Here is a 24,419-nt window from a genome sequence, read left to right as displayed (position 1 = left end):
TAAAGAGCTTAGGGTGGGTCATTGATCAAAAAACAAGAGAAACAGCGATTAGGGAGAAGATCAATCACACCGTTCCTTTTCCAGCATTTCCCCCATGGTTTTTTCTGGAGATTATGGCTGAGTTTGAACTTTTAGAGAAAATAAGAGGAAAAGATTAAAACAGTTTTGCAAATTTTGTAAACTCTTACATAGGAAACAGGTATTATGGTTTTGTTCAAATATACACAGATGCATCAAAAACCAGCAATAATAGGGTTGGAGTTTCATATGTTATGCCAGAATTTAAAATCGTATATATATGAAAATATTAATTGACAATCTTTTTGTCTATACAGGGGAGATAATTGCCATTTTACTGGCTTTGCAGTGGGTGATAGATAGATATATAGATACTTTATTCATCCCGAGGGAAATTTTAGAAGGAAGCAAGACCACTCAAAGTCATTATATGCTCAGATTCCAGTGCAGCATTAACAAGTATAAGAAACAACTATTCGGCATGTAGACAGGACATTGTAATAGAAATATTACAGACATAATATAGAATTCAAAGGATGGGGTTATTTTTTTTTATGGGTACCAGCACATGTGGCAGTAGAAGGCAATGAGGTTGCTGATAAATATGCCAAAAAGCAACAAATAGAGATAATATAGAAATTAGGGTAAACTTTAGTAAGGCAGAAATGAAGAGTTTGATTAAAAATTAAATGAGGATAAGATTAAATTTATGGGATAATGTAGAAGGAGTAGAAGAGAGGAGACTGTAATATCAAGATTGAGGTTTGGACATACCGGCCTAAACAATACAATATAAGGTTAATGAAATAACACAAAGGAGGGAGATGTGATTTCTGCTCTCAAGAAGAAACGGTAGAGCATATAATGATAACTTGTCCAAAGTACAACTTCAACACAGAAAAATTGATGAAAGAGTTGAGTGATAAGGGAGTAGAATGGGATTTGGCAGAAGTGTTGCAGGGAGATTCAGGTGGCGGGTGTTTCTTATAATAATTTCTTATAATAATTATTAAAATTATTATTATTACTATTAATTATTAAAAAAATTTTAATGAGGAAAGAGAATCCTGATCCACACTCCTTTCCAGTGGGTGGTGGTAATGCACCAAAAAGTTGTATGCCAACCGCCATAAAACCTCATGAAGAAGAAGAAGTAGTAGAAGAAGAAGAAGAAGAAGTGACATAATATCACACACTCCGGTACAGTAGGTGGCGATATGCTGCTTAACGTTACAGTTATAATTACAGTTTACAGTATAAATACAGTTTTTTAAACCAAGAAGAAGAACGTCCATTCTACAGTGCTTTGTTTGTTAAATTCTGGGATGTTCTTCAGTCTATGATAAATTACCGCACGGGTGAGTTTTTAAATCTGCGTGTTATATGTTATCAATATGTAAGATATTATATCACGATATATTTCTTGGTCCACTTATTTCTCATTCTGTTAACTAAGATAGTTTAGTTCAGTTCAGCGCCCGTGATATAGACGCGTGGTGGTTGCAAGTAATTATTGCTACGCGGCACGTAACGTTATGGGTTCCCTTGCAATTTGTAACCCGGCTCCGAAAGGTTCCTTTTTTTCTTGGAGAATATTGCACCTAGCTAGTTGCATGTCTGACAGCTCTCTTATTTACACGTGGTATCATGTGTATTTGAAATACACGTGCGGGGATTAATTTTTTTTAAACAAGAGACGTTGTTTTCGGAAAAGTTGGACGGTTGGAACTGAACACGCTGAACCCTCCTGTATCCTCTTCCGTCTTCCGCTGGTTGAGTGCAGATCCACGCACCTTCTGAAGGTAGAGCTAAATACATGTGTTCAGAAAACATACAAGTCTGGGTAAGTGAAAAAAAAAAAAAAAAAAAAAAAAAACTACTGCATTAACCCCCCATAACTTTTTAACATAACAGGGGTTGATATTCGCTAAGCTGGACAGGGATGTAACGTTACAAGCGACCAATCCGAGTTATTCTTGCTATATTAATTAAATTCGGCCTTATTCCTTTCCATAAACGTAAGATACGAATATAGATAGCATTGAATCATCTCGGATAACTGCGCAAAATTCAAACATAGCAAACATAGCCCGAGTGGCCAAAATGAGAGAGAAACTGGCAGGTATTTGCAGATAAATTAAATTCGTAATAATACTTAGATTTACTTGCTTTCTAATAATGCCAGCACAATGACACATTAAATTATTTAATTTTCCATGACTTCCCTTTCAATGAAGGCTCACCGTTTCTGCTTGCTTGTGACATTTGTCAAATCTATACGGTCTTATAACCTACAAGACAGTGATTTAAATTACGCCTATTCGGAGTCTGTGGCGGTCGCCTATCATCCGTTATTCTAATAATACCCCCCAAATCCATTGGTCCATTGCGAAAATCCACAACTCGGGCGCAACACTTTGGTCTGATGGTCGACTTCGGAGGCTCGTACAAAGCAATGTATTTCAAACTTTTAATGTAAGTGTTGTCTTTTACTCGCAAAACAAACATAGCCTGAGCGGCAAAAATAAGAGCAAAACTGGCGGGACAGTATTAGCAGATAAATAGGATTTGTAATAATAGGCTACTTGGATTTATTTGCTTTCTAATAATGCCAACACAATGAAACATTAAATTATATCATTTTTCATGAAATTTTCCCTTGAGCTGGGAAGAGTATAAAGTATACTTCTGAATTAAATTGTAAATTCATAACCGTACACCATAATGGGCAAGTCGTTAACCTCACAGCACATTTGGGAACACTGGAAATATGTATTTTTTTGTGATTGTGCACTGTAGCCCATGTTGCATGTATGTATGAAATGAGAGGACAAATAAAATGTAGCGGATTCGCTCACGACTGAATCTGAGGCACTGATGATGATAATATTAAAAGGTCTTGTCATTCTGAAAACTTGTTCCCTTCTAAATGCTTTTACAAAGATGGCTCGTTCGTCGACAAGAAGCTGGCTTACTACAGATGAGCTAATTTTTGCTGAAATCTCAGCTTTACCCCACTTTCACATGTGTTGCCTTAAGAAATGTCATAATGGAGTCTTACATTCTAGCTTACACCTGCTGACAGTGGAGGTTTAGGTAGCAGCACATTGCTACTTTTTGGCTACTTTATATCACTGGCGGCATGAAATGAACACCCTGTTAGGTTTAACCTGCCAGGGGTGTCTCTGCACTGGCTAGAAATCCCAGCAACATAGCATGCTATATCAAAACTGTGTCAATGTCTTAATCACTAAAAGCCTGTTTACGATTGTATGCATTTTAATCCCTTGCCATACACACAATGCAGTAGCTGAAAAACAATTCTGGGTATATAAAAAAAATAAATAAATAAATAAAAAGTAGCCAACAGACTTTTGCCTTATATTTCTTGAAATCCCCCGTCATTCATTGGAGACAGAGATGGTAATACTGCATGGTTGAGCTGCAAATACGTTTCTCAAGCTCAATGCAACCACCCAAAAAGTATGAATTACATTTTACTAGCTAAATGTTTCCTTTGGTAGTTCACATACTTTCATAGTTCAGTGCCTTGTCTGCTTTGTTGGACATGCATTTTGAAGCAAAATATGTTTCTCTACTTAAACATTAAACATTCAAATTTGATTAGGCTATAATAAACTCTGCTATTCCCTGCTGCTTAGATGTCTCCCCTCTTGCTCCTCTTCACTCAAAACTTAAACAAGGCATATAGTAAAAGCTAGACAGCAATATGTCGAGATCGATACTAACAAAAAATAATAATAACATGCAGTTACAACCAAGATTGGTAAATGATACGTGCCTGGGTGAGATTTGGCCCAGGCTATAATCAGAGAGCTTTTTTTGCATATTTTGCCATGTTTGTTTACAGTTTCACATGGCGGAGAATACCACTTGAAATGCCGTTGTACATGCGAATCAACAGAAAAAATCCAGGGCCTGTATCAGGAAGCAGGATTACAGAGTTAGCTGAATAACTGCTCTGAGTAGGCTAAACCCAGGAACATAATTTTAAAAAAAAAAGAATAATAATAAAAAAATTTTAACAGTCAGTATTCCAGATTTAATAGGGTTTTACTTTTCAATTTAAGCCCAAAGGTTACAGCCAGATCGACAACTTTGTTGCAACTGTGCTAGAGTAACGTTTCACTCCATACTCCCATTCATCCAGGTCTGCTGACTATGGTAGCAAGCTACTACTTTTGCCAGACTGAAGATTGCAAAGAAAATGTCATCTGCTAGACTAAAGCTTGTTTACTTTTGCATTTCATTAACTTGAAATTTCAAGATTTGCGCTTAATTTATGCGTAACTATAAAATTAGATCACGATTCAGAGGGCTTTGCTGAGCCATCCTGTTAATTCTGTCTGTTTTTGCTTCCTGTTCATGAATCATTTTTTTATTGCACGTTGGATCTAAATGATGAAACAATAAATGATTTATTCAAGCATATAATACTGTGCAGACTAGTGGACAAAAGTGTAAGTGCAGGTGGGATATGTGTCTAATAAGATGCATTCTATAAAAGGTTAGCCTACAGTTTTGCCTTGGTAACCTATAAAGAATGGACAGTATAAATCTTCCTGCCAATTTTGACTTTGCACCTAGTCACCCTTACTGAAAGCTTGAAGGGCATGACCTGGTAACAATAGTGGGCATAACCTTGAAGTGTGCCAGTCTGTCAATGCCTTGAGCTTTGTTTTGCTTATGTTTTATATTTCTATCCAGGATACTGGATACTGTGACAAATATTAACACGAAAATGGACATCCTTGAAGAAATTTACGAGATAAAGAAAACTTGTGATTTCATAAAGAATAATAATTTTGATAAGGTGAGTGGTAGGAAATTTCACAGTGCAAATGGAAAAAAATGTTTGGCTTACTGTGGGCAGGTTTTTTTTTTTGTTTTTTTTTTCTCCCCCTCAGTTATTTTGATGACTGGTCATGTCAAGGTGAGCATTCTAACATGCCTGTCAGATTTCAGTTTTTGATTTTTAATAAAAACCCAATGCATATACAAACCCACTCTTGATACTATGCTTTTTGTCCATTATAAAGCCCCTTTTGGGGGTTTAAGTTGCATAATAGAGTAACAGAAATGAGAGTCATACAGAAACCTAAAATGTAATCACTCACTCTTGTAAGTTTTCTGTACTGTAATGGCCAGCAGCCATACCATCCTGCACCCAGCTCCTGCCAAATGGATAACCAAGCCCAAAGCAGGTGTGGGCTTGGTTAGTACTTGGATGGGCGATCTCCTGGGAAAACAAGTGGTGTTGGTGGGCCATTGTTCTCTCCCTCTCCACCTTACCTGGTGAGCATTCTGGCGCAAAAATGGCAGCCGTGCATCACCCAGTTGGGTGCTACACATTGGTGGTGGTTGAGGCGAGTTCCCCCCTCAACACTGTAAAGTGCTTTGCGTGTTTAGGAAAGCGCTATGTAAATGCAAGAATCTATCTATCTAAGTATGTCGACTTTTGCTGCAAGGGGATTTCAGAACTCAATTTCATTGACTACAATGAATTCAAACTAAGAATGCTACAGTAAGCTAAGTTTTTAGGCTTAGCTAAGACTAAACATAGGCTATAGGCTACAGATAAGCTAGTGTACTGGATGCATTTGACTGCCATACAAATGTACACTTTGAAACCAGAATTTAAGCACTATAAACCCAGACAGAGGGTGAGTCAACATGTCAGTGAGCCTTTTTCAATGATAGGAAGGGATTTACAATGGTATTGTAACAATGTTTTAACACAAAAATCTTACCTATTCTACCTTTAAGTGTTTGCAGGGGAATGGCAGCTAGTTCTGTTTCTGGAAGGAATTCCAGAGTGTAGGACCTGCAATACAGAATTTCCCAATTTTGTTCTAGCTGTAGGAATGTTTAATGCTAGTGGTACTAGTGTGATCTCGTGGGATAATTCGGGACATAAAATGAAAGGAGGCTGGATAGATACAGAGGTAGTTTAACAATGAGAGCTCTATATGTAAATAAGACTCCATGAGCTCAATGGAGGGCCACTCCAATTTTTGGTAGAGCAGGCAGTGATGGGTTCTAAACCCTTTGCCAGTGATGAATCTTAAGGCACCATGATGAATGGTGTCAAGGGAATTTGGGTTAGTGACTGAGGCGTGCATGTACAGGGTGTTGCCCTTGTTAATAATTGGCTGGATATTTGTCTGTATAATCCTTTTTGTACTCCCCAGGGTGAAACAGGTTTTATTTTTAAATAGAAATCCAATTTTAGGTTTAATTTTATTTCTCAAATATGTAATATGGTGGCTGAAGGATAGATCAAAGTCTAGCCAGATGCCTAAATACTTGTATTCCTGAACACTTTCTATTTCAGTGTTGTTTAGAGTGGTGAGGCGCACCACCGAAGGATCAGGGCTCTTGATGGAGAAAATCATATATTCAGTTTTACTGGCATTTGTCTCCTGCTTAGTCTAATCAATTGTACGTCGCTCTGGATAAGAGCGTCTGCCAAATGCCATTAATGTAATCTAATGTAATGTAATTCATACGCCAAGTCATGCACCAAGTGGTGCTGTTGTAGTAAGCCATGCGGCAAAATGCTTTTATGAATGACCATAACTTTTTCAGAGCAGTATTGCAGTAATCTGACTTCATAATATGAAATAAGACATAGAATTGTGAAGACTACACATTTTCAGGTTTAATGCTTTTTCACTGAGATATGATATGATGCTCTCAAATGAATACAAACCCTTATTTCCTCTCGAGAGTGACTTTTTGGGTACCAAATCGAATGAGGCTAATGTTTAGGATTGTCTTTATTGAATATATAAAGAACATCTACTGTACACAAAGTTTGAGCAATATTGGAGTGGTCAACTCCCATCACCTGGTATATTTTTCACAGAATGACCCTGATAAATCTTGCAGTGTAGCCTCTGTAGTTCTGTTTGTGAAGTCTTACCATCGCATCTCCACACTTGGGGGACTGTATAAAAAGGGTTATAATTCCTACACTGATCACCCAATATGGATGTAAAAATCTCAACCTCGCAAGTATCACTGTGCAAATATCTTATTTACAAGTATGTGCAAGATGAGCAGAGTTCATAGAAATGCAGTAGAGAAGAGTTGGATGAGAAACAAGACAGAGTCAACACAAATGAAATGAAAACATTCTGAAACAACAATGTAAGTCATGCCATCTTGAAGTCAAGAGCTCCCTCTAGGGTTTTCAGCGTACTTGTCCCTGGTTATGATTTGCACTTTATTGTATGTCTCTCTGGGTAAGAGCGTCCACTAAATGACTAATGTAATGTCAAAGTTATTTCAGATGTATTCAAAATATGTTCTTGTTGGCTAGGTTGCCCTACAATTCCCTGATGACTTGCTGGTGGACTCAGTACAGATGGCTTCAGAAATTGAGAGGGAAACGGAGGCAAAACTATACATCCTGGGAGACACATCATATGGCAGGTAAAAAGCAGTTGAAAGTGGTATTCAAATGACCAATGAGATGAAGTACCTTTTTTGGCCTTACACAACCCAACAGTAAGCCCAAGTGTAATTGCTGGTTTCAGGGAATTGCTGGTTCCCTCCAGAGGTACAGAACCATGAATTCTGCTCTGTACCAGAACATTTTTAAGGAGAATGTCTGGTCATCTGTCTATGAGCTGAAGCTGAATCATAATTAGGGATGTGTATCGTTAGGATTTTATTGATACCGATACCAATACCGATACTCCTTCTCGGTGCCGGTATTTATCGATACTCTTATCGATACCACGGCGTGTAATTTAGTGTATAAAATAAAGACGTTACAAGATGGTAAAAGATTCAATCGTTTTTTATTACCACAAGGGAGGTAACACCAGCAACATCATTAAACAACTTACAGCACCTGCCTTTTAAGCCCTTAGCAAGTCAACATGTGCAGTGCGAGGTATGTCAAAAAAACGAGCAGGCAGCTCCATACAGCCTTAAAGGTAACTGTCAATTTGATAATGCTTCTACAGAACAGAAGCTTAACTTAAAATTACAAATGCTTCTCAGAATAGATTAAATAAAATAAAAAAACCTAGGGAGATGACCAAAGCCCTTGCCTACATGTTCATCCCAACAGACACATACATGTAAACAGAACAGTGTAGGGGAGGCGCTTCTCCTGACGCAGTTTTTGTTAAGGAAAAGCAACATATTTACTTTCTCTGGCAGCAGCCGAGATCGCTCTGGACAGAGTGACGTCACGCTATACACTCAGATAAAATGGCGCTGCGCATGTTTTAAAAAAGGGTAATTTAATTACTTGTTATTTTTAATCCAGCTTTACAGGCAGTCTTAAACCTTTAAGGATGTATATATTGGGAATCAATCTGGTAAATTATGCCAACTTAATCTAGTATTTTATTTCCCCTTTAATGATTCATACACTCACCGTGACTTGATGAAGAAGCACTGTCGGAGTCTGTCTGCACGGAGGAGGGCACGGTGTTGTTAGCGTCTGCCGGGTTGCTAACTTCAGATGCGTTGTTTAACACGCCGCACTCCTTCAGCTTTATGCTATGGGTAGACTGCGAGTGTTTCATGATGTTGCTGGTGTTACCCCCCTTTGACGCAACTACTTTGCATATATTGCATTGAGCCGAGGATTCATTGAGTTTGATGAAGTGAGCCCATACCTTGGAGCGCTTAGCTCTTACGGCCGACATATTGACTACTAGAGAAAACAATGGGGTGCTGCATCATAACCTGTCGACGGCGGCAGTGTCATAATTACGCAACGGTTAGGTAGACTCTTAAAAAAATACCGAAAACAGTATCGTTTGTCCAGAATCTTTAGCGGTACTCTGGTACCGACCAATTAGGAACCGGTACCAAAAAATACCGGCTCTCAGTACACATCCCTAATCATAATAGAGTTATGTAACATGACAATAATCCAAAACACAAAAGCAAGTCCACATATAATTGACTGAAAATAATCAAAATTAAAGTATTGACTGTAATACAGATACTGTGGCAGAACCTGAAAAGAACAGTTCATGCTCAAAAACCAATACCAGTTTATCTTTAGTAACCAGGGTCACGTTTCCCGATAACGGTGTCTCTTAGCGTTTTACAAAGACTATCCCTTTGAAATATCCCTTAGGAGGTTGCTTAAGGCATAGCTTCTACATGCGATGTTGCTAGGCCCATCAACGACAGTATAAGAGAAAGTACTGCTAATTATAAATAAAACACTGCAGGAATACTTAAATATTGCATTTATCACACCTGATGGGAACTTATTAATAAAATTAAAAATTTACAAACTGAATTATCCAATTGTATATATAATCTTTGCCAAGGTATAACTTACTAACGACGTAGTGTTAAGAAGGCTTCGGGAAATGCAGCCCAGAAGAATGGGTCAAAATTTCTCCACAGCAATGTGAAAGACATCACATTATAGAAAGTGTTTGGTTGCAATTCTTGCTGCTAAAGGTGGTGAATCCAGTTATTACTGGGGCCGATTACTTTTTCACAGGGGTGACATGGATATTTCATAGCTTTTTTTTAATGAAAAAAAAAAAAAAATTGTGTTTACACAGGTTTCCTTTGTCTAGTATTATATTTTGTCAAAGGATATGAAACCATTAATTGTGACAAATAAGCAATAATAGAGGAAATCAGGAAGGAGCACGTTTTCATTGCACAACCTCTGCTGTCCGTAACATTGTGGATCTCACTAAATGTTTGTTTGAATAATTAAACATTGAAATTAAAACATTTTTTAATTGTTTAAAAAAATGTGGCAGTGCATTTATTGACAGTACATCTGAGCCGCTATTTGTTTTTCAGCTGCTGTGTAGATGAGGTGGCAGCAGAGCATGTTGGGGCCCAATGTATTATACACTATGGAAGGGCTTGTCTCAGTCCTGCAAGGAGGCTTCCACTGATGTACGTGTTTGGGAAGAGACCTGTGGACCTACAGAAATGTGCATCCTCCTTCAACAATCTGTATCCTGACAGACAAAGCCATATTATCATCCTATATGATGTAACCTATTGCCATATCATAGGTAATTCTCTCGCCTTTACTTTTCATGAAAATTTATTATAAAAATGTGATTGTACATTCCTTGTGGCTGTACATACCTCATGGGATTTTTTAAGGTCTTCTGTATGGTGACTTAATTTTCAAGTATATTCCTAATACCTTGAGTAGCATAGAAATAGTTGGATTGAAATCATCCTCACGTTTGGTACTTCAAATGGTGGCTCCTTGGTGCCATGCTGTACAGGCTTCCTTATCCACATGCTCCCGTCTCTCATAAATACAGGCATTATAAACTAATATATTAGGCTCATTCTACCAGCTAACTGTCCAGTTTCTTCAGTAATAATGTTGAATCAGAAATTATCATTCTGGTATTAGGTGTATTTTCCAGTTGACAATCAAATCACTTTTGGATGTTTGGGATTAGCAGATCCTTTCATTATTAGCACTAATTTTGCCTTCTCCTTTAAGATGACCTCTTGGAAGTCCTGTCCCCTCAGTATCCAAATGTGGTGAAGTCTACTCTTCGTGTCGATGGGAATCAGTGTTATATTCTGAGATCATTACATGGTCAGCACGTTGACTCTGAAAGTACACCAACACGTTCACACCACGATGGACACAAGTACATTCATAAATTTGGCCGAGAGTTCATCTTGAAAGAAGGATATAAGGTGGAGGACTATAGTATGTTCTACATAGGACAAGAGGGTGCAACACTAACTAACTTCATGATGACCTGGAACCATTGCTCTTTCAGTTCGTTTGACCCTGTGACCTCAGTGTGGCGGAGAGAGACGGTCAACATCAACCGTGCACTGATGAAGCGCTACTACTTGATTGAGAGGGCAAGGGATGCAGATGTGGTTGGTATCCTGGTTGGCACTCTTGGTGTAGCCAGTTACCTTAAGATTATTGACCAACTGAAAAATACCGTTCGCAAGGCAGGGAAAAAAATCTACGTGTTTGCCATGGGGAAATTGAATGTTCCTAAATTGGCCAACTTCCTTGAGATCGACATCTATATCCTGGTTGCTTGCCCAGAGAGTTCTCTTCTGGACTCCAGTGAGTTTTACCGGCCTGTGGTTACGCCCTTTGAGATGGAGGTGGCTTGTAACAAGCACCAGGAGTGGACCGGACAGTATGTAACTGACTTCAGGGATCTACTGCCAGGTAGGGTGGGATTGATTTTGTTGGGGAAGGGAGGATGATGTAAAAATATTTATTTTATTTATATTTTGTTTTGGCACTGTACTCCACATTGGATTTGAAAGCTTCAGAAAGTATTCACGTTTTGTACACTGTTGTAGATTTAATGAATTAAAGACACTTTTTTTCCCCATCAATTTACACTCAATAAGCCATGATGACAACTTGAAAAAATGTTCTTAGAAATTGTAGCAAATTTATTTAAAATCAAAAACTGAAATCTCTCATTTATATTTGCCATGGCACTTCAAATTGTATTCACCTGTTTGCTTTAATTATCCTTGAAATGTGTCCACCTGTGGTGAATTTAATTGCACAGACATAGTTTAGTAAGGCTCACAGCTGTGTATAGAAGGTCCCACAATTCACACTGCATGTCAGGACAAAAACCAAGCCATGAAGGAACTGTCTATAGACCTTTGTGAAATGCATTGATCGGGGTAAGGCTTAGGACTGGGCGATTTGACTTCAAATCAATATCACTATTATTTCAAACTTATCTCGATTACAATTAATTGTATACAGTTTTTTGTTTTTTTTAAACAATGCCCTCCTAGTTCTCTGACAAGGTATTTACAGTAAATATACTAAACTATTAAAGAGTGCTTATCTCATCTTTGATTTTAAAAGAATTTAAGAAAATACACAGAGATGAACTATTTATGGCTATTTATTGAAAATTTTGAACAGTTGAAATCAAAGCACACATTGTTTGAAATTAATACGTCTTGTGAACAAAAAAAGCATATTTCTTAGGCCCTGTACAATCATTTGTGACGTGTGATCATCTGGAAAATATGCCGTCCCAATGCATCTGTGGGGTAGGTTCCATTCATCGTCAAAGTAGTGCAATGTAAGGCTCAAGTATTGCTCAGATTGTGGAATTTCTAAATGCTTGAGTTAGTGACAACTGCTTTGTGGAAGCAATTTTTCTCTCTTTTTTTGAGCCATTAGCTCTTCATATTCGGTAATATGATCGTGCTCCAAGTGATTAAACAAATTGTTGATGCTACCTTTGTTCGCTGAAATCGTTCGCAAATTAACCAACATGAGCATGATTAAGTCGGTGAGAGGTTCTAAATGTCGCTTTCGATACATTTTTGCTTAATTGCTCAGCCCTAGTAGGGGTATTAAACCATTTCTAAAGCTTTCAGTGTTCCCAGAAGCACAGTGGGCTCAATAATTGTGAAATTGAAGAACACCAGGATTCTTCGTAGAGTGTAGATTGATGGTGAAAATGGTCATTTTATCCATTTAAAATTAAATCAACAGCTCACTAAAATTTAAGGACTGAATTCTGAGGTCACTGTATATACCAAAGTGTATACTCAAATTGAAGGTAATTAGTGTGCTCTGTAGCCACATACTGATTTCCTTTCAAATCCTATGGGCTTGAGTACAGAGCCAAAACAAGAATTTGGGTGCACTATCCAAATACACCCAGACTGCATTGAATGTAATGGGTGAAATGGAGGTATTTGTATGCAATTAGTAAAACCAACTAATAAAGACTGTTGCAGCATAGCTAGAGGCAAGAGCCAACACAATCATGAGTTCAGTCCTGAGATGGTACCCACCAGCCATACTTGGATGATGTTGTGACAGCGCTGACAGTACGGGGCAAGTTGTAACCACTCTGGGGCATGTTTAAACGGCGTCTGAAATGTTGAAAAAAAATGGACTGAAAAAATGCTTTGTTTTAATACAAGGTTGGTGAATCCAACATTTCTTACCATTTACATTTTGCATCTGGTAATTGTGTAGAAACGGTCTATATTTTGTCTATTTTAACCACATACGACAACATTAAAGGTACAATAGGTATTTTTGTGTTAAAATATTTTTACTAGAGCATTGTATATACCTTCCTATCATTGAAAAAGGCTCACTGACATGTTGACTCACCCTCTGCTTGTTTTTATAAATTCGAGTTTCAATATATACAGTTGACGGACCGATACTCCGTACCAAAACAGCTGTACAATAATTAAAGCTCATTGGTTGGGAGGGAGGTTCAACGTCCGTGCATTCACAGAGAAGGTGGAGGGTTAAACAGACTTTTGGTTTGAGGGTTTTTGTTTCTGCAGTTCCTCTCATGACCGTTAGAAGTCCAAATTACCTATTGTACCTCTAATATGTAATGAATGTCCCGTAACAAATGTATTAGAGCGAATGATAAATAGGACTGAGTGGTATAGAGCGGTTTCGTGTTTCATTTGGCGCTTCTGCGTCGGGAGTTTTTTGTTTTTTCCAGTAATCACCACCAGGTGGCATATGTGCACTATTCCACAGTGGTCTGAAATACTTTTTTATTTGACCTTTAGTTATCCTGGTTAATCCCATTGAGATTAAATGTCTTTTTCAAGAGAGACCTGTTCACATCCATATATTTCACATGTAAATACATATACATACAAGGCTACATACAGTAAAAACAATACATCAAATGGCTATCACATAAAAGCATCATATAAACACATTAATTGCTAATTAATTAGACTAATAATTCATAGAACATGATTCTGGAAAAAGTTAGGTGTATGCATGAGTCTCTATGTATGTGCTTGTGCAAAATGCGAACAAGATGTGTACAGATGTGAGACATGCTTTTACTCCTAGGAGCAGAGAGTCAACAACATGAACATCAAGCAAACTTCTATATTCTTGGAATGAAACCACTTTTTGCAGTCCCAGTGTAGTCTGTAGATTGTTCCATGACCAAGGGGCTCTATGACTGAAAGCCTTCTTTCCTTGGTCAGTTCTTCTTTTTGGAACTTCAAAACAAAAACTAGACTGGGCCCTGAATGTTCAGCAATGAGCCCAAGTAGCTTGGCAGCTTGCCAAGTATAGCCTTGTCAAGCACAATGTACCAATGTTTCAGTCTGCGTGTTGTATCCACTGTATCTATAGAGTCTACAATGATAGGTCAAACGATTCTGCCTAGTTATGAATCTTGGAGCTGAATTGTGTATAATATCAAGTGATTTGAGTGCTGTATGAGAGGTCTGCATATACACCACATCTCCCTTGTCTTACACAGAAAGAAAAGTACACCTCACAGTTCTTTCCTAGCCTCGAATGAAAAACAGTAACCCTATGTAGTAGAAGCCATGCCTTTTTAAATTTAATTTTAAATTATTATTTTACTTTTTCTTTTTTTTTTTTTATCCATGTGAAACTTGAAGCTTAGTTTCTCATCAATCCATCTAGATTCCAAGGTACTTACAATCCCCCCAAAAGTATTGAAACTGCAAGGTCAATTCCTTTGTTTTTGCAATACACTGAATACATTTGGGGCTGAGATAAAAAGATGAACATGAGACGAGTTTGGAATTGCAGCTTTTATTTCCTGGTATTTACACCTAAATGACAGAAGTGGCTTTGTGAAATCAGCCTTCAAAGTTTTTGAGCCGTTCTCAGTTTCTTACCTATAAGTGACCTAGTTGTAAAAACTGCTTTAATCAGCCACTGCCCATCAGCCACTGCTTTAAAGGGTCTGGAAAGACATAGGCCTAGGGGTGTCAATGAGCAAAATACAACATGAAATTTATACAAGATCACACAACTTTGGATTTAATTATTTTTGTTCACTGGAAAATGTGTGTGTGTGTGGGGGGGGCGGGTGCTTGTGCTCTTAAATACAGTGTTTCAAAAGCAGCCACAGAGTGGATCTACCACTTCCTTAGCAATTACTATGGTCTATATCAAAATGAAAATCACAGAAAAGTGACAAATGATGGGTACAGATCAACTTCAAATGTATTGAGAGGATACAAGAGTTAAAAGGTATTGGGTTTAATAAATATTTTAGGCTCCACTCTTTCAGGTTTTTTCCTGCTTTAGTAGCACAGATATTTTTATCTATAATTTTATTGAGATTTAATTATTTCCTTAATTAGAATTATTTGGCTGTAAAACAAGAGTAGCCAGTTTTATAATCAGGCAACAATAAATTACCGAATCTAATCAATAAATAATTCAGATTGTTTCATTTTGCTGTATAGAGGGCACATATAAAATGTGCTGTTTTTTACTTTCATACAATTCATTTCTGACCGTGCGCAAATCTGAATTGCAACATACTAGACCAGTGGTGTCCAATCTTATCCTAAAAGGGCTGGTGTGGGTGCAGGTTTTTGTTACTGTAATAATAATATTTTATATTTTCTTAAAGGTGTTACATAACACATCAATGAAATAACTGAACTGGAATGATTACAATATATATTTTTATCATTCAGAATATTTGATTTATTATTATTTCACAATTCTTTTGTTCGCCTACTCCTCCTACAGTGTCCGGCCTGGTCCTAAATTGTGTGCTTGTTCATAGCTTTTTGCTATTTAAGGTTTTCCAGGGAAAAAAGGGAATGAATGGCAGAATGTTCAGTTTCTAGAGTGGAATTTAAATAGACATTTTTTTAACCTGTCTTTACTCTCAATTTTTACAATACATACATATATTATACATGGAAATGTTCAATGTTTCATACTGATTTTCAATGTTAACTTTTGGGTAGTACTTATCCTTTTTGAATTATGAGCATTTGTTTGAGAACATCTTTCTTGTCATTCTAACATTCTGCAGTTCAGCCAGTCCACATTATTTATGCAAATTTGCTGTGTGGAAGCCTGTGATGTCATAATAGCTTTATTAGGTACACCTGTATACCAGCTTGTAAATGCAAATATTGACATACCATAGTAGTAGCAATAGTCCGCCATTGCAATCACACTCCCCATTTTCTTTAGGAAATGCACACCTCTAGTAATTAGTAGCCAAGCTGCATCATGCACATTGTTTTTTTTTAGCACAATAACTATCTCTGGCAGATTGCGGTAGGTTTCATCTCTTCTTTTCATCTTTAATCATACTTGATATGGTAACACATTTCCAAACATCAGTGAAATGCGGTGAAAAAAGAAAACGTGTCTTGTATCTATTCAATGGTGATAAACTTACCTTGTAGTTTTGAAAAACACATTGCTCTTTATCCTTTATCTACCTCATAAAAACAGCATGGCTATGTTGTCATATCAACAATGAAAATGTTTTTTCTCCTCGGAAGCATTTCACTATGGTTCAGTAAATTGGAGGTGTGCTACCGCATCAGGTATGATTAAATAAAAAAAGAATGAAAGAAATCTAACACCGCATGCTGTAGATGCTTGTTTCTGCGCTTACAAAAAAACATGTACATGTTGTGCATGTGGAAACCTCACCACAGGACACCTGGTGCCTCCCCCTCTCCATACTTCTACCTCCCAGTCACGACTACTGTCTGTTCTGGCTCCACCGTGGTGGAACAAACTCCCCGGTTTGTCTACCTTCAAGCGCAGACCGAAGACTCACCTCTTCAAGCTGCACCTCTCCCCACCCCTCCCTTACTTCCATGTAATTTTTAACTGATTGGTGGTAGTTTTTTCACTTCTTGCTAGTGTCATTTCTTGTGTTACAACTGCAGAAGAACTGTGGCAAGTCAAGCCAACACTGTCCTGCAGTTCTATATCTCAGAGAAGCGATGCAGTTTTAACGCTGAAGGGTGGTCACAAAAAAAATATTGATTTGATTAATTTTTTAACTATTCTGTCAAATTACTAAACCGTACTGTAAAATGTATATTATATTTATTTAGGACCTTTCATTGAATTATTTTTGAAAGAATCTTATCTGTGCAGAATGTTATACAGATGCCTAAGACTTTTGCACTGTACTGTAAATATAATCCATTAATCAGATTAATCGCCTAGGCCCTAGTCCTTATCTTTGTGTTACTGTTAGCACTTGAAATTACCCTAGAGGGAAGTATGTCAAATGCCAATAATGTGGATGGAATGTTAATTTACTGCAATAATAATATTTTATATTTTCTTAAAGGTGTTACATAACACATCACTGAAATAACAGAAGCATTTATTGCAGGGGCTTGCAGTCACGTGAACTTTCCCAGTCCAGAAGCGGATGAGAATGATGGGGAGGAAGTGGATGTCTCTCTCATTACTGGGTCTCTTCGGTCCACTTATTTCTCCTCTTCATTGCCTGTTGATGATGATACCTCTGTGGTCCAGAGAAACAAGACTCTCACAGTGGCCCACAATAACTCTGCAGGTTTGTTATCAAAGGCTTTTTTTTTATCAACAGAAAAGACCGCGTCATACGTGTACTTGAAGAATGTCTTAAATAAACCAACACTGAGGGTCACACATTTCATTAAAGTGTTTTCTCAAAAGTCATTCACTAGTTGTTTTGAGCAAATTTGGCTGCGCATAATGCATTGATTCAAGCTGAGAGGACCCCACAGTGTTACAGGAAGTAAAAAATAAAATAAAAATCGATGTACTCAATTTATTTTTATTTCAGTTACCAAAAACTTGAAAAAGTGTGAAAATGTAGGGGCAGGCATATACATGAAAATTGAGCCATAGGCTACAGCTCTGTTTCCCCCTCCTCATTCAACGGCAGTCAGATCCACTCCCCACCCTCGAAAAAATCCCCCTGAAAGAGCCGTTTCACCCATGTATAAGTCAGTGCTGCTCTAACTGTTCAGTGTGTCTTTTATATTAAATTACTCCAATACTGTAAATGCAATATGCTCCTCTTTCCATTACTTTTCCTAAAATCTGTATGGAATTGGGCTGCTGTGGGTGCAGAAATCAAAGCTGTAATGCTGGATAAGAGCTAGCAAAAGTTTATAATTTGTAGTAATAGGTAGTAATGTCATTGGTAGTAAAAAGCGCCGGCCTTTATACCACTACATGTTTGTGTTTCTCTGTTTGGAAGAAGAAACTTAATTCATGATTCAGCCCAGAAGATAAAATTTAAGCATAATTATTGAGTCCATGGAGTTTTGACAGTGTTAGCCTATCGCACTATATGGGTGTGAAGCATGGGGTCCACTCAGTAAACTTAAGTACATTATATGGGATAAACAACCAATAGAGACCCTATATGCTTACTTGTGTAGAAGTAGCCTATATTGACAGCAAATTCAAGCAGGGCAGAATTAGACTCACTGCACTAATTGCAACAGCCTCCTCTGTCAGCTGGTCCTGAAATTACCCAACCTTCAGGTTGAGACAGAGATTCACTTTTTCCTTCAATATGAAAAATTCAAAACAACCAGAGAAAATTATTTTGAAAATATCAAATACCACAAGTGGACACTGTGAGCACTGGATGTGCTGTATGGGATTATAAACAGGCACGAGACTTCCCACCATTAGGCTGCAATTATTGTGGCTGGTGACAACAAAGTTAATCTTCATCTCATCTGTCCAGAAGACCTTTTTCCAGAACTATGCTCTTTTAAGATCGATGGCACAAATAATTCAACAAAATACTTGCAAATTTTGGCAGGAAATCTGGTTGCCTCTGCTAGGAAGCTAAGTCTTGGTCGTAGGTAGATTGTCCAGCAGGATAATGACGCCAAGCATACATAAAAATCCACACAAATGGCTAAGCAAAAACAACGACCATGTCCTGCAATGGCCATTTCTTAAATCCCATGAAAAACCTGTCTGAACTGAAGAGGGGCTATCACAAGGATATCAATGATTCTGAAAAGTTCTGCATGGAGGAATGGTCAAAAATCCCTCAATCTTTTTCTAACCTTATCAGAAATTATAGGAAAAGACTCATGGCTGTTATTACATTAGGTTATTTGGCTGACGCTTTTATCCAAAACGACTTGCAGTTGATTAGACTAAACTAGCGACAACTGGGTCAACATCACTTTGGACTGATGACTTGGTCAATTCATACCAACATCATGGTGAAGACAGCTAGGCAGAAGCTGTTCTTCCTCTGGAGGCTGAAGAAATTCAGCATTGCTCCTCAGATCCTCGCTCATCCTCTTATCATCTGGCAAGTAGTAGCAGGGTATGAAGTCCAGAACCAACAGGCATCCTCCAGGCCATAATACCATAATGACCCTAATACCACCCCCCCTACTACCTGCATTATACTGTTTGTACTGTGTGCACTGTCTGGTACAATTTCGCTCTGTCTGTACTAATTAGTACGGCGGCCTGTAGCGTAGTGGTTAAGGTACATGACCGGGACCAGCAAGGTTGGTGGTTCGATCCCCGGTGTAGCCACAATAATATCCGCACAGCCATTGGGCCCTTGAGCAAGGCCCTTAACCCTGCATTGCTCCAGGGGAGGATTGTCTCCTGCTTAGTCTAATCAACTGTACATCGCTCTGGATAAGAGCGTCTGCCAAATGCCATTAATGTAATGTAATTCACTGTTTTCTATTGCCACAGTCTTGTACAGTCTAGTATAGTTTGATCTGTCTTTAGTGTCATTCTTTACATTTATATTATTTGCCTTGGGCAGCCTGTAGTGTAGTGGTTATGGTACATGACTGGGACATGCAAGGTCAGTGGTTCAATCCCTGTTCGATCCCCTGTATACTGTTGTTATGCATGACAAACTTGAAACTGAAACTAAGAAAGCAATTGAATACAGCTGGTTAATCAGAAGCACCTGAAAAGTCAATGAGCAATGTATATAAAGTGCTGTAATTTCTACATGGTGAAACCAAAATGTGCCAAATAGCTAAAATCAAGAAAAAAAAGTCCCAAACGTATGACTAAGGCTCATTTTTTTCTGAGTAAATTTTTTATGTAAAAATCAAGGAATTTTTCGGGTTTTATTTTATATTTTTAAAAACAACAGAAAATCTGATTGAAAAATGACGTTTAAAGAAAACAGTGAAAGTCAGATTATAATGCAAATTTCTTGGGCATATATACATTTTTTTTTAAACATTGTCCTTTCTTTTAACTGTAGGCTTTGTTAATGGGACATTGATTGGATTTCAACTATTTTAACTGCACATTTAATGACGTTTGCACAGTGACATATACAAGAAGTAGGCCAAGCATAAGCCCCCTTTCTGTTATATTTTGTTGCGAATTAGTGCCTGTATCGCTATAACCTTGTAGTGATTTAAGGTTCCTTGGAACTTGACGTAATAATGCGCTGATGATATGCATTAATCATGCTGAAATCTTTAATTTAGTATTTGTTTAGTTACTCGCTAAAGTTATGAAGTGGTGTTATTCACATAGAAATGTAACTTTTTAGACCTGATGATAAGTTAAAGGTTTTCTAGCTAAACCACTAACAGTGTATTAACTGTGATGTGCATGAAGGTGGGCTATAGCTATGAGCTTTTTCCACTCATAAATAAACTTAGAAACCACGTCTCCACTTGTGTCCAATTACTGCCAAGGTTCAGACATCTTTTTCTAGACTCTTTGTCTAGACTTTCTAGAACCAAATGCATAATTCCAAAGGGGAGACGCATCAATAAGAAAATCTAATCAGATTTTAATCAGAACAGTTTTTCACGTTTTTTGGGGGGGGAAATCGGTTAAAACTGACAATGATGAGCCTTGTTTATGACACATGAGGTAGAGGCAAAATAGTTTTACTTGGATTTAGTTTTCTTGCATGACTGTAATGTCTTGTATAACCTACAGAGCCATCAAAAATGTTCTGAATGGTATTGTGTTTTTTTTTTTTTGCCGGACCCGTATGGTTTTTTTAAATATTGGTTTCTTATTATTCCCGTTTTCCTCCCAAATCTCATCGATTCCCATGTGTTACTTAGAAAACACCGTCACAACCCTGCCATCGGCAGCCAGAATGAGAACGACGCACCTTCTTCAAGCCACGAGTCTCTGCCTCAGACTGATTCTGAGGCGCAATCAGGGACGCTTGCATTCACTGATCCTCCCATGCATCAATGTCTGATGCCTTAACCTGGCAAAGTGAAACAGTTACGGTAGCTAACTGAATACTGAAAACTATTGCCTCAAATTACCATTACTTGATAAATAGCCTTGTCTGTAGAATTATTGTATAAAAGCAATATCACACTTGAGGTTGTGCTGTAATGCTGCATGTAGTCACGGCTGTTACCCGGTCGTAGGTGCGAGGCCGCAGGCCAAGTATACAATAGATATACAGTACAAGAACACAACCTCAAGTGTGATATTGCTTTATTATTTAATAAAAAATGACATCTAAAAAAAGGTTTCCACAAATGCTATAATGAAGAAATCGAAAGGTTCCCTCCCCAACAGTTCATTATTGACATACATTTGGAATGAAGCTGGAGCCAAAATGATGGAAAAATTTCATTGAAACACTTTCTGGCCCAAGGGATGTCCTATAATGTAGTAGTGCTTGAGACTTTACTGATGTATCACTCTCACCACTAAAAACGATTTTGTGCTGCAGCCTCTTTCCTGCAGGGTCGTACCTGGCAGGGATTGGAACAGAAACTGGGAAAAACAGCAGTTGTAAAAGCAGTGGAGGGCAGAAGGGGTATTGCCATTGCCTATGAAGAAGAAGGGAAGAACTGATACAGACACTGGTATACGGAATGTGATTTTCTGTAATGCAATGTTTAGAAATACAGCTATGATGGATTACATTTTTCCATGTACAAGGACAGATTCAGTTAGTGAACACCCAAACCTCCATTGATTTCCTAGATGAAAATTCCTGTTGTGTTCAAATAAATAGCCGTGCGTTAAATACAGTGAAATGTAGTGGAAACATTACACATTCAATTCCAAATTAAAGCATTACCATATTTTATCAAGTCTGCGTTATTCTTTTCCAGGAAGCAAAGAAATCTGTTCAAAATACAGTAAACTCAAACATTACTGTATAAACTGAAGACATTTTTCAAGATTTAACTTCAGTTTAATTTACTGAACTAATATTTAGTTGCATTACCGTTGTTTTTGATAACTGCTGCGCATCTGTGTTGCATAGAGTCAACCAACTTCCGGCACATAGAAACAAGTACTTTAGCCCAGGATGAACAAACTACATTCCACAGTTCCAGTGAATTTTTGGGTTTTGCTTCAGAAACTGCATTTTTAATGTCACCCCACAAGTTTTCAATGGGGTTGAGGTGGGGGGAGTGAGCTGGCCACTCCATTACCTCAATCCTTTTTGTCTGGAACCAAGATGTTCATCGCTTACTTGTGTGTTTGGGGCTGATGTTAAAACACCCATTTCAGGGGCATTTCCTCTTCGGCATAAGGCAACATAATCTCTTCAAGTATTTTGATATATTCAAACTGATCCATGATTCCTGGTATACGAACCCAACACCGTAGTATGAAAAACATCCCCATACCATGACCATGTCTTCACAGTGTACTGTGGCTTGAATTCTGTTGATCTACTGTTGAAGACCACTAGACCCGAAAAGAACAATTTTACTGTCATCAGTCCACAGAATGTTACGCTATTTCTCTTTGAACCAATCGATGTGTTCCTTGGCAAATTTTAACCCATTCTGCACATGCCATTTTTTCAACAATGGTGCTTTATTGTGCTTGGACTTCCTACAAGTAAATTATTTGCCCTGCAGAAATATCACTACTACTAATAACTGGTTCATCTGGTTACTGACGTTGTACTGCTATTTTTTTTCAACACGACTGTATATTGTAAATATAAATGTTGTACAATGTTATTTAATGTAAGAAATGTTTGACCTTAATTTGGAATAAAATGTATTGTTTATTCTAATAATGTTCAGCTGAGTGTCTTCCTTATGAGTACTAGGTACAAACTAAAGAAGATTATTGAATGATAACATGCCGAAGGTATTCATTTAAGGAACTCCTGTTTGCATCCTGTTAATCCCTTTGCACAGATCTGCCAACCCTCTTTTTTAAGTCTTTATAACTAGTGGTTATAAAGCTAGCATCACAGAGACTTGAAAAATTGCCTCCATCATTTTGCACTGAAACACAGAGAATCACAAATGTAAAACGGGTAAACCAATACTGAATCATAAACCAAATGACCACAGGTCATATGCAGAACTACTGAAGATCTATGAAGCAAAAGGTAAACAGTGTATCCTGGTGTCCCTTAGTGATGTCCATTAAAGCAGTAGAAGTCTAATACAGTTCTCATTGAATGTATATTCAACTCTTGTAGTACAATTTCCCACCATGAATGGGAAATAGCTCCATGAATCAGGGATTGATGATTCCATGTAAATTAATTTGGACAAAACTATTTGTACAAGCATCTTTTTAGCTGCAGTGAGGCTAGCCAACCATACACATCTTTGAGGTAGAGATAAATCGAGTTTCAAATTGTCATTCAAATGTACTCTGGGACAGCATGGTCTGTCAGAGATGTTCACAAGCCATCAAATGCCAGTCATCAAAAGTCTGAGCTAGAGTCCAAGTCAAGTGTCAAGAATGGTGCAGCCTAAACAACAGTATAGCTATAGAAATTCATGATGATTCCTATGCAAATTGAAAATATAGAAACCCGAAGTATAGGAGACATATTTTGTATATGACATGAAGTGTCAACTGAAGAAGCAGTATTATCAGTGGCACACATCAATGAACTACCACGCCTGAGCCAAAGTTTTGGCAAAGCCAAGATGGTTGGAGAAAGGCTTGCCAAAACTTCAGATCTGGTGTGGTAGGTAAGATAAAATAAATAAGATAAAATAAATAACCATTCTATTTTTGAAGAAATGTATGACTTGTATTATTTAATACATTATTTAATACATTAGCATTAACATGGGCTGAAATATATGATGATGGGAGCTGGTTACATGAACACATATTAAGCTTAATCCTGTACCAAATGCAGCTTTGTATGGATAATCTCCAATTAAATTTAGTCTAGGACTAGGCCTAATCTGCATCTGCGACTCAAGAATAATAATTATAACTTTATTTGTAAACTAAGTTACAAAGTGTTGTAATTTTAATCACGCAGTATTGGTTTATTAATATACTGTTACTTTTTCATTTTAAAATCAAAGGTAACAGTTAAGCATTTACTTTAATCGTTCAAAAAAATCAAATGAAGCTAGATATTGTTTATTCAAGAAATCGGGAGCTATGTAATCCTCAGGAATGCCATTGCGCTATTGCATAATAAAATTATTTTACATTATTACATTACATAAATGGCATCTTATCCTGAGCGACGTACAGTTGATCAGTCTAAGCAGGAGACAATCCTCCCCTGGAGCAATGCAGGGTTGAGGGCCTTGCTCAAGGGCCCAACAGCTGTGCGGGTTGTAAGGGTAATTTTCTCAATTGATTCTTGTGTGTTAACATAAAGACAATCACGTGATTACAAATAACCTTTTAGTGA

The 24,419-nt window shown here is 37.6% G+C and overlaps 1 protein-coding gene across 7 annotated transcripts; it reads left to right on the top strand.

Annotated features, from left to right (window-relative positions):
- The first annotated feature begins 1,204 nt into the window (after nt 1-1,204).
- dph2 (diphthamide biosynthesis 2) lies at nt 1,205-21,867 on the top strand. 7 transcript variants are annotated; one of them, XM_061238337.1, is made up of 8 exons: nt 1,205-1,376; nt 1,733-1,820; nt 4,747-4,852; nt 7,364-7,476; nt 9,841-10,061; nt 10,511-11,212; nt 17,172-17,357; nt 21,501-21,867. In XM_061238337.1, the coding sequence occupies exons 3-8, from the start codon at nt 4,781-4,783 to the stop codon at nt 21,623-21,625; spliced, it is 1,419 nt and encodes a 472-aa protein (XP_061094321.1). In that variant the 5' UTR covers nt 1,205-1,376; nt 1,733-1,820; nt 4,747-4,780; the 3' UTR covers nt 21,626-21,867. The 7 variants fall into 7 exon arrangements, with proteins under 7 accessions (XP_061094321.1, XP_061094322.1, XP_061094320.1 ...); XM_061238336.1 differs by having other exon boundaries at nt 1,206-1,376; nt 1,733-1,861; XM_061238338.1 differs by lacking the exon at nt 4,747-4,852 and having other exon boundaries at nt 1,733-1,861.
- The last annotated feature ends 2,552 nt before the right edge of the window (nt 21,868-24,419 follow it).

The sequence above is a fragment of the Conger conger genome, chromosome 4, assembly GCF_963514075.1.
Source record: "Conger conger chromosome 4, fConCon1.1, whole genome shotgun sequence".
NCBI lineage: Eukaryota > Metazoa > Chordata > Actinopteri > Anguilliformes > Congridae > Conger > Conger conger.
Note: the sequence above shows the minus strand (reverse complement) of the source record. Positions and strands in the feature narration are given on the sequence as shown.

What these genes read in the sequence shown, in the direction of transcription:
- dph2 (XM_061238337.1), top strand. Translation starts at nt 4,781, where the DNA reads ATGGACATCCTTGAAGAAATTTACGAGATAAAGAAAACTTGTGATTTC. An exon ending in AACCTATTGCCATATCATAG is followed by an intron (nt 10,062 to 10,510) that starts GTAATTCTCTCG and finishes TTCTCCTTTAAG; the next exon opens with ATGACCTCTTGGAAGTCCTG. An exon ending in GGCCCACAATAACTCTGCAG is followed by an intron (nt 17,358 to 21,500) that starts GTTTGTTATCAA and finishes TTTGTGCTGCAG; the next exon opens with CCTCTTTCCTGCAGGGTCGT.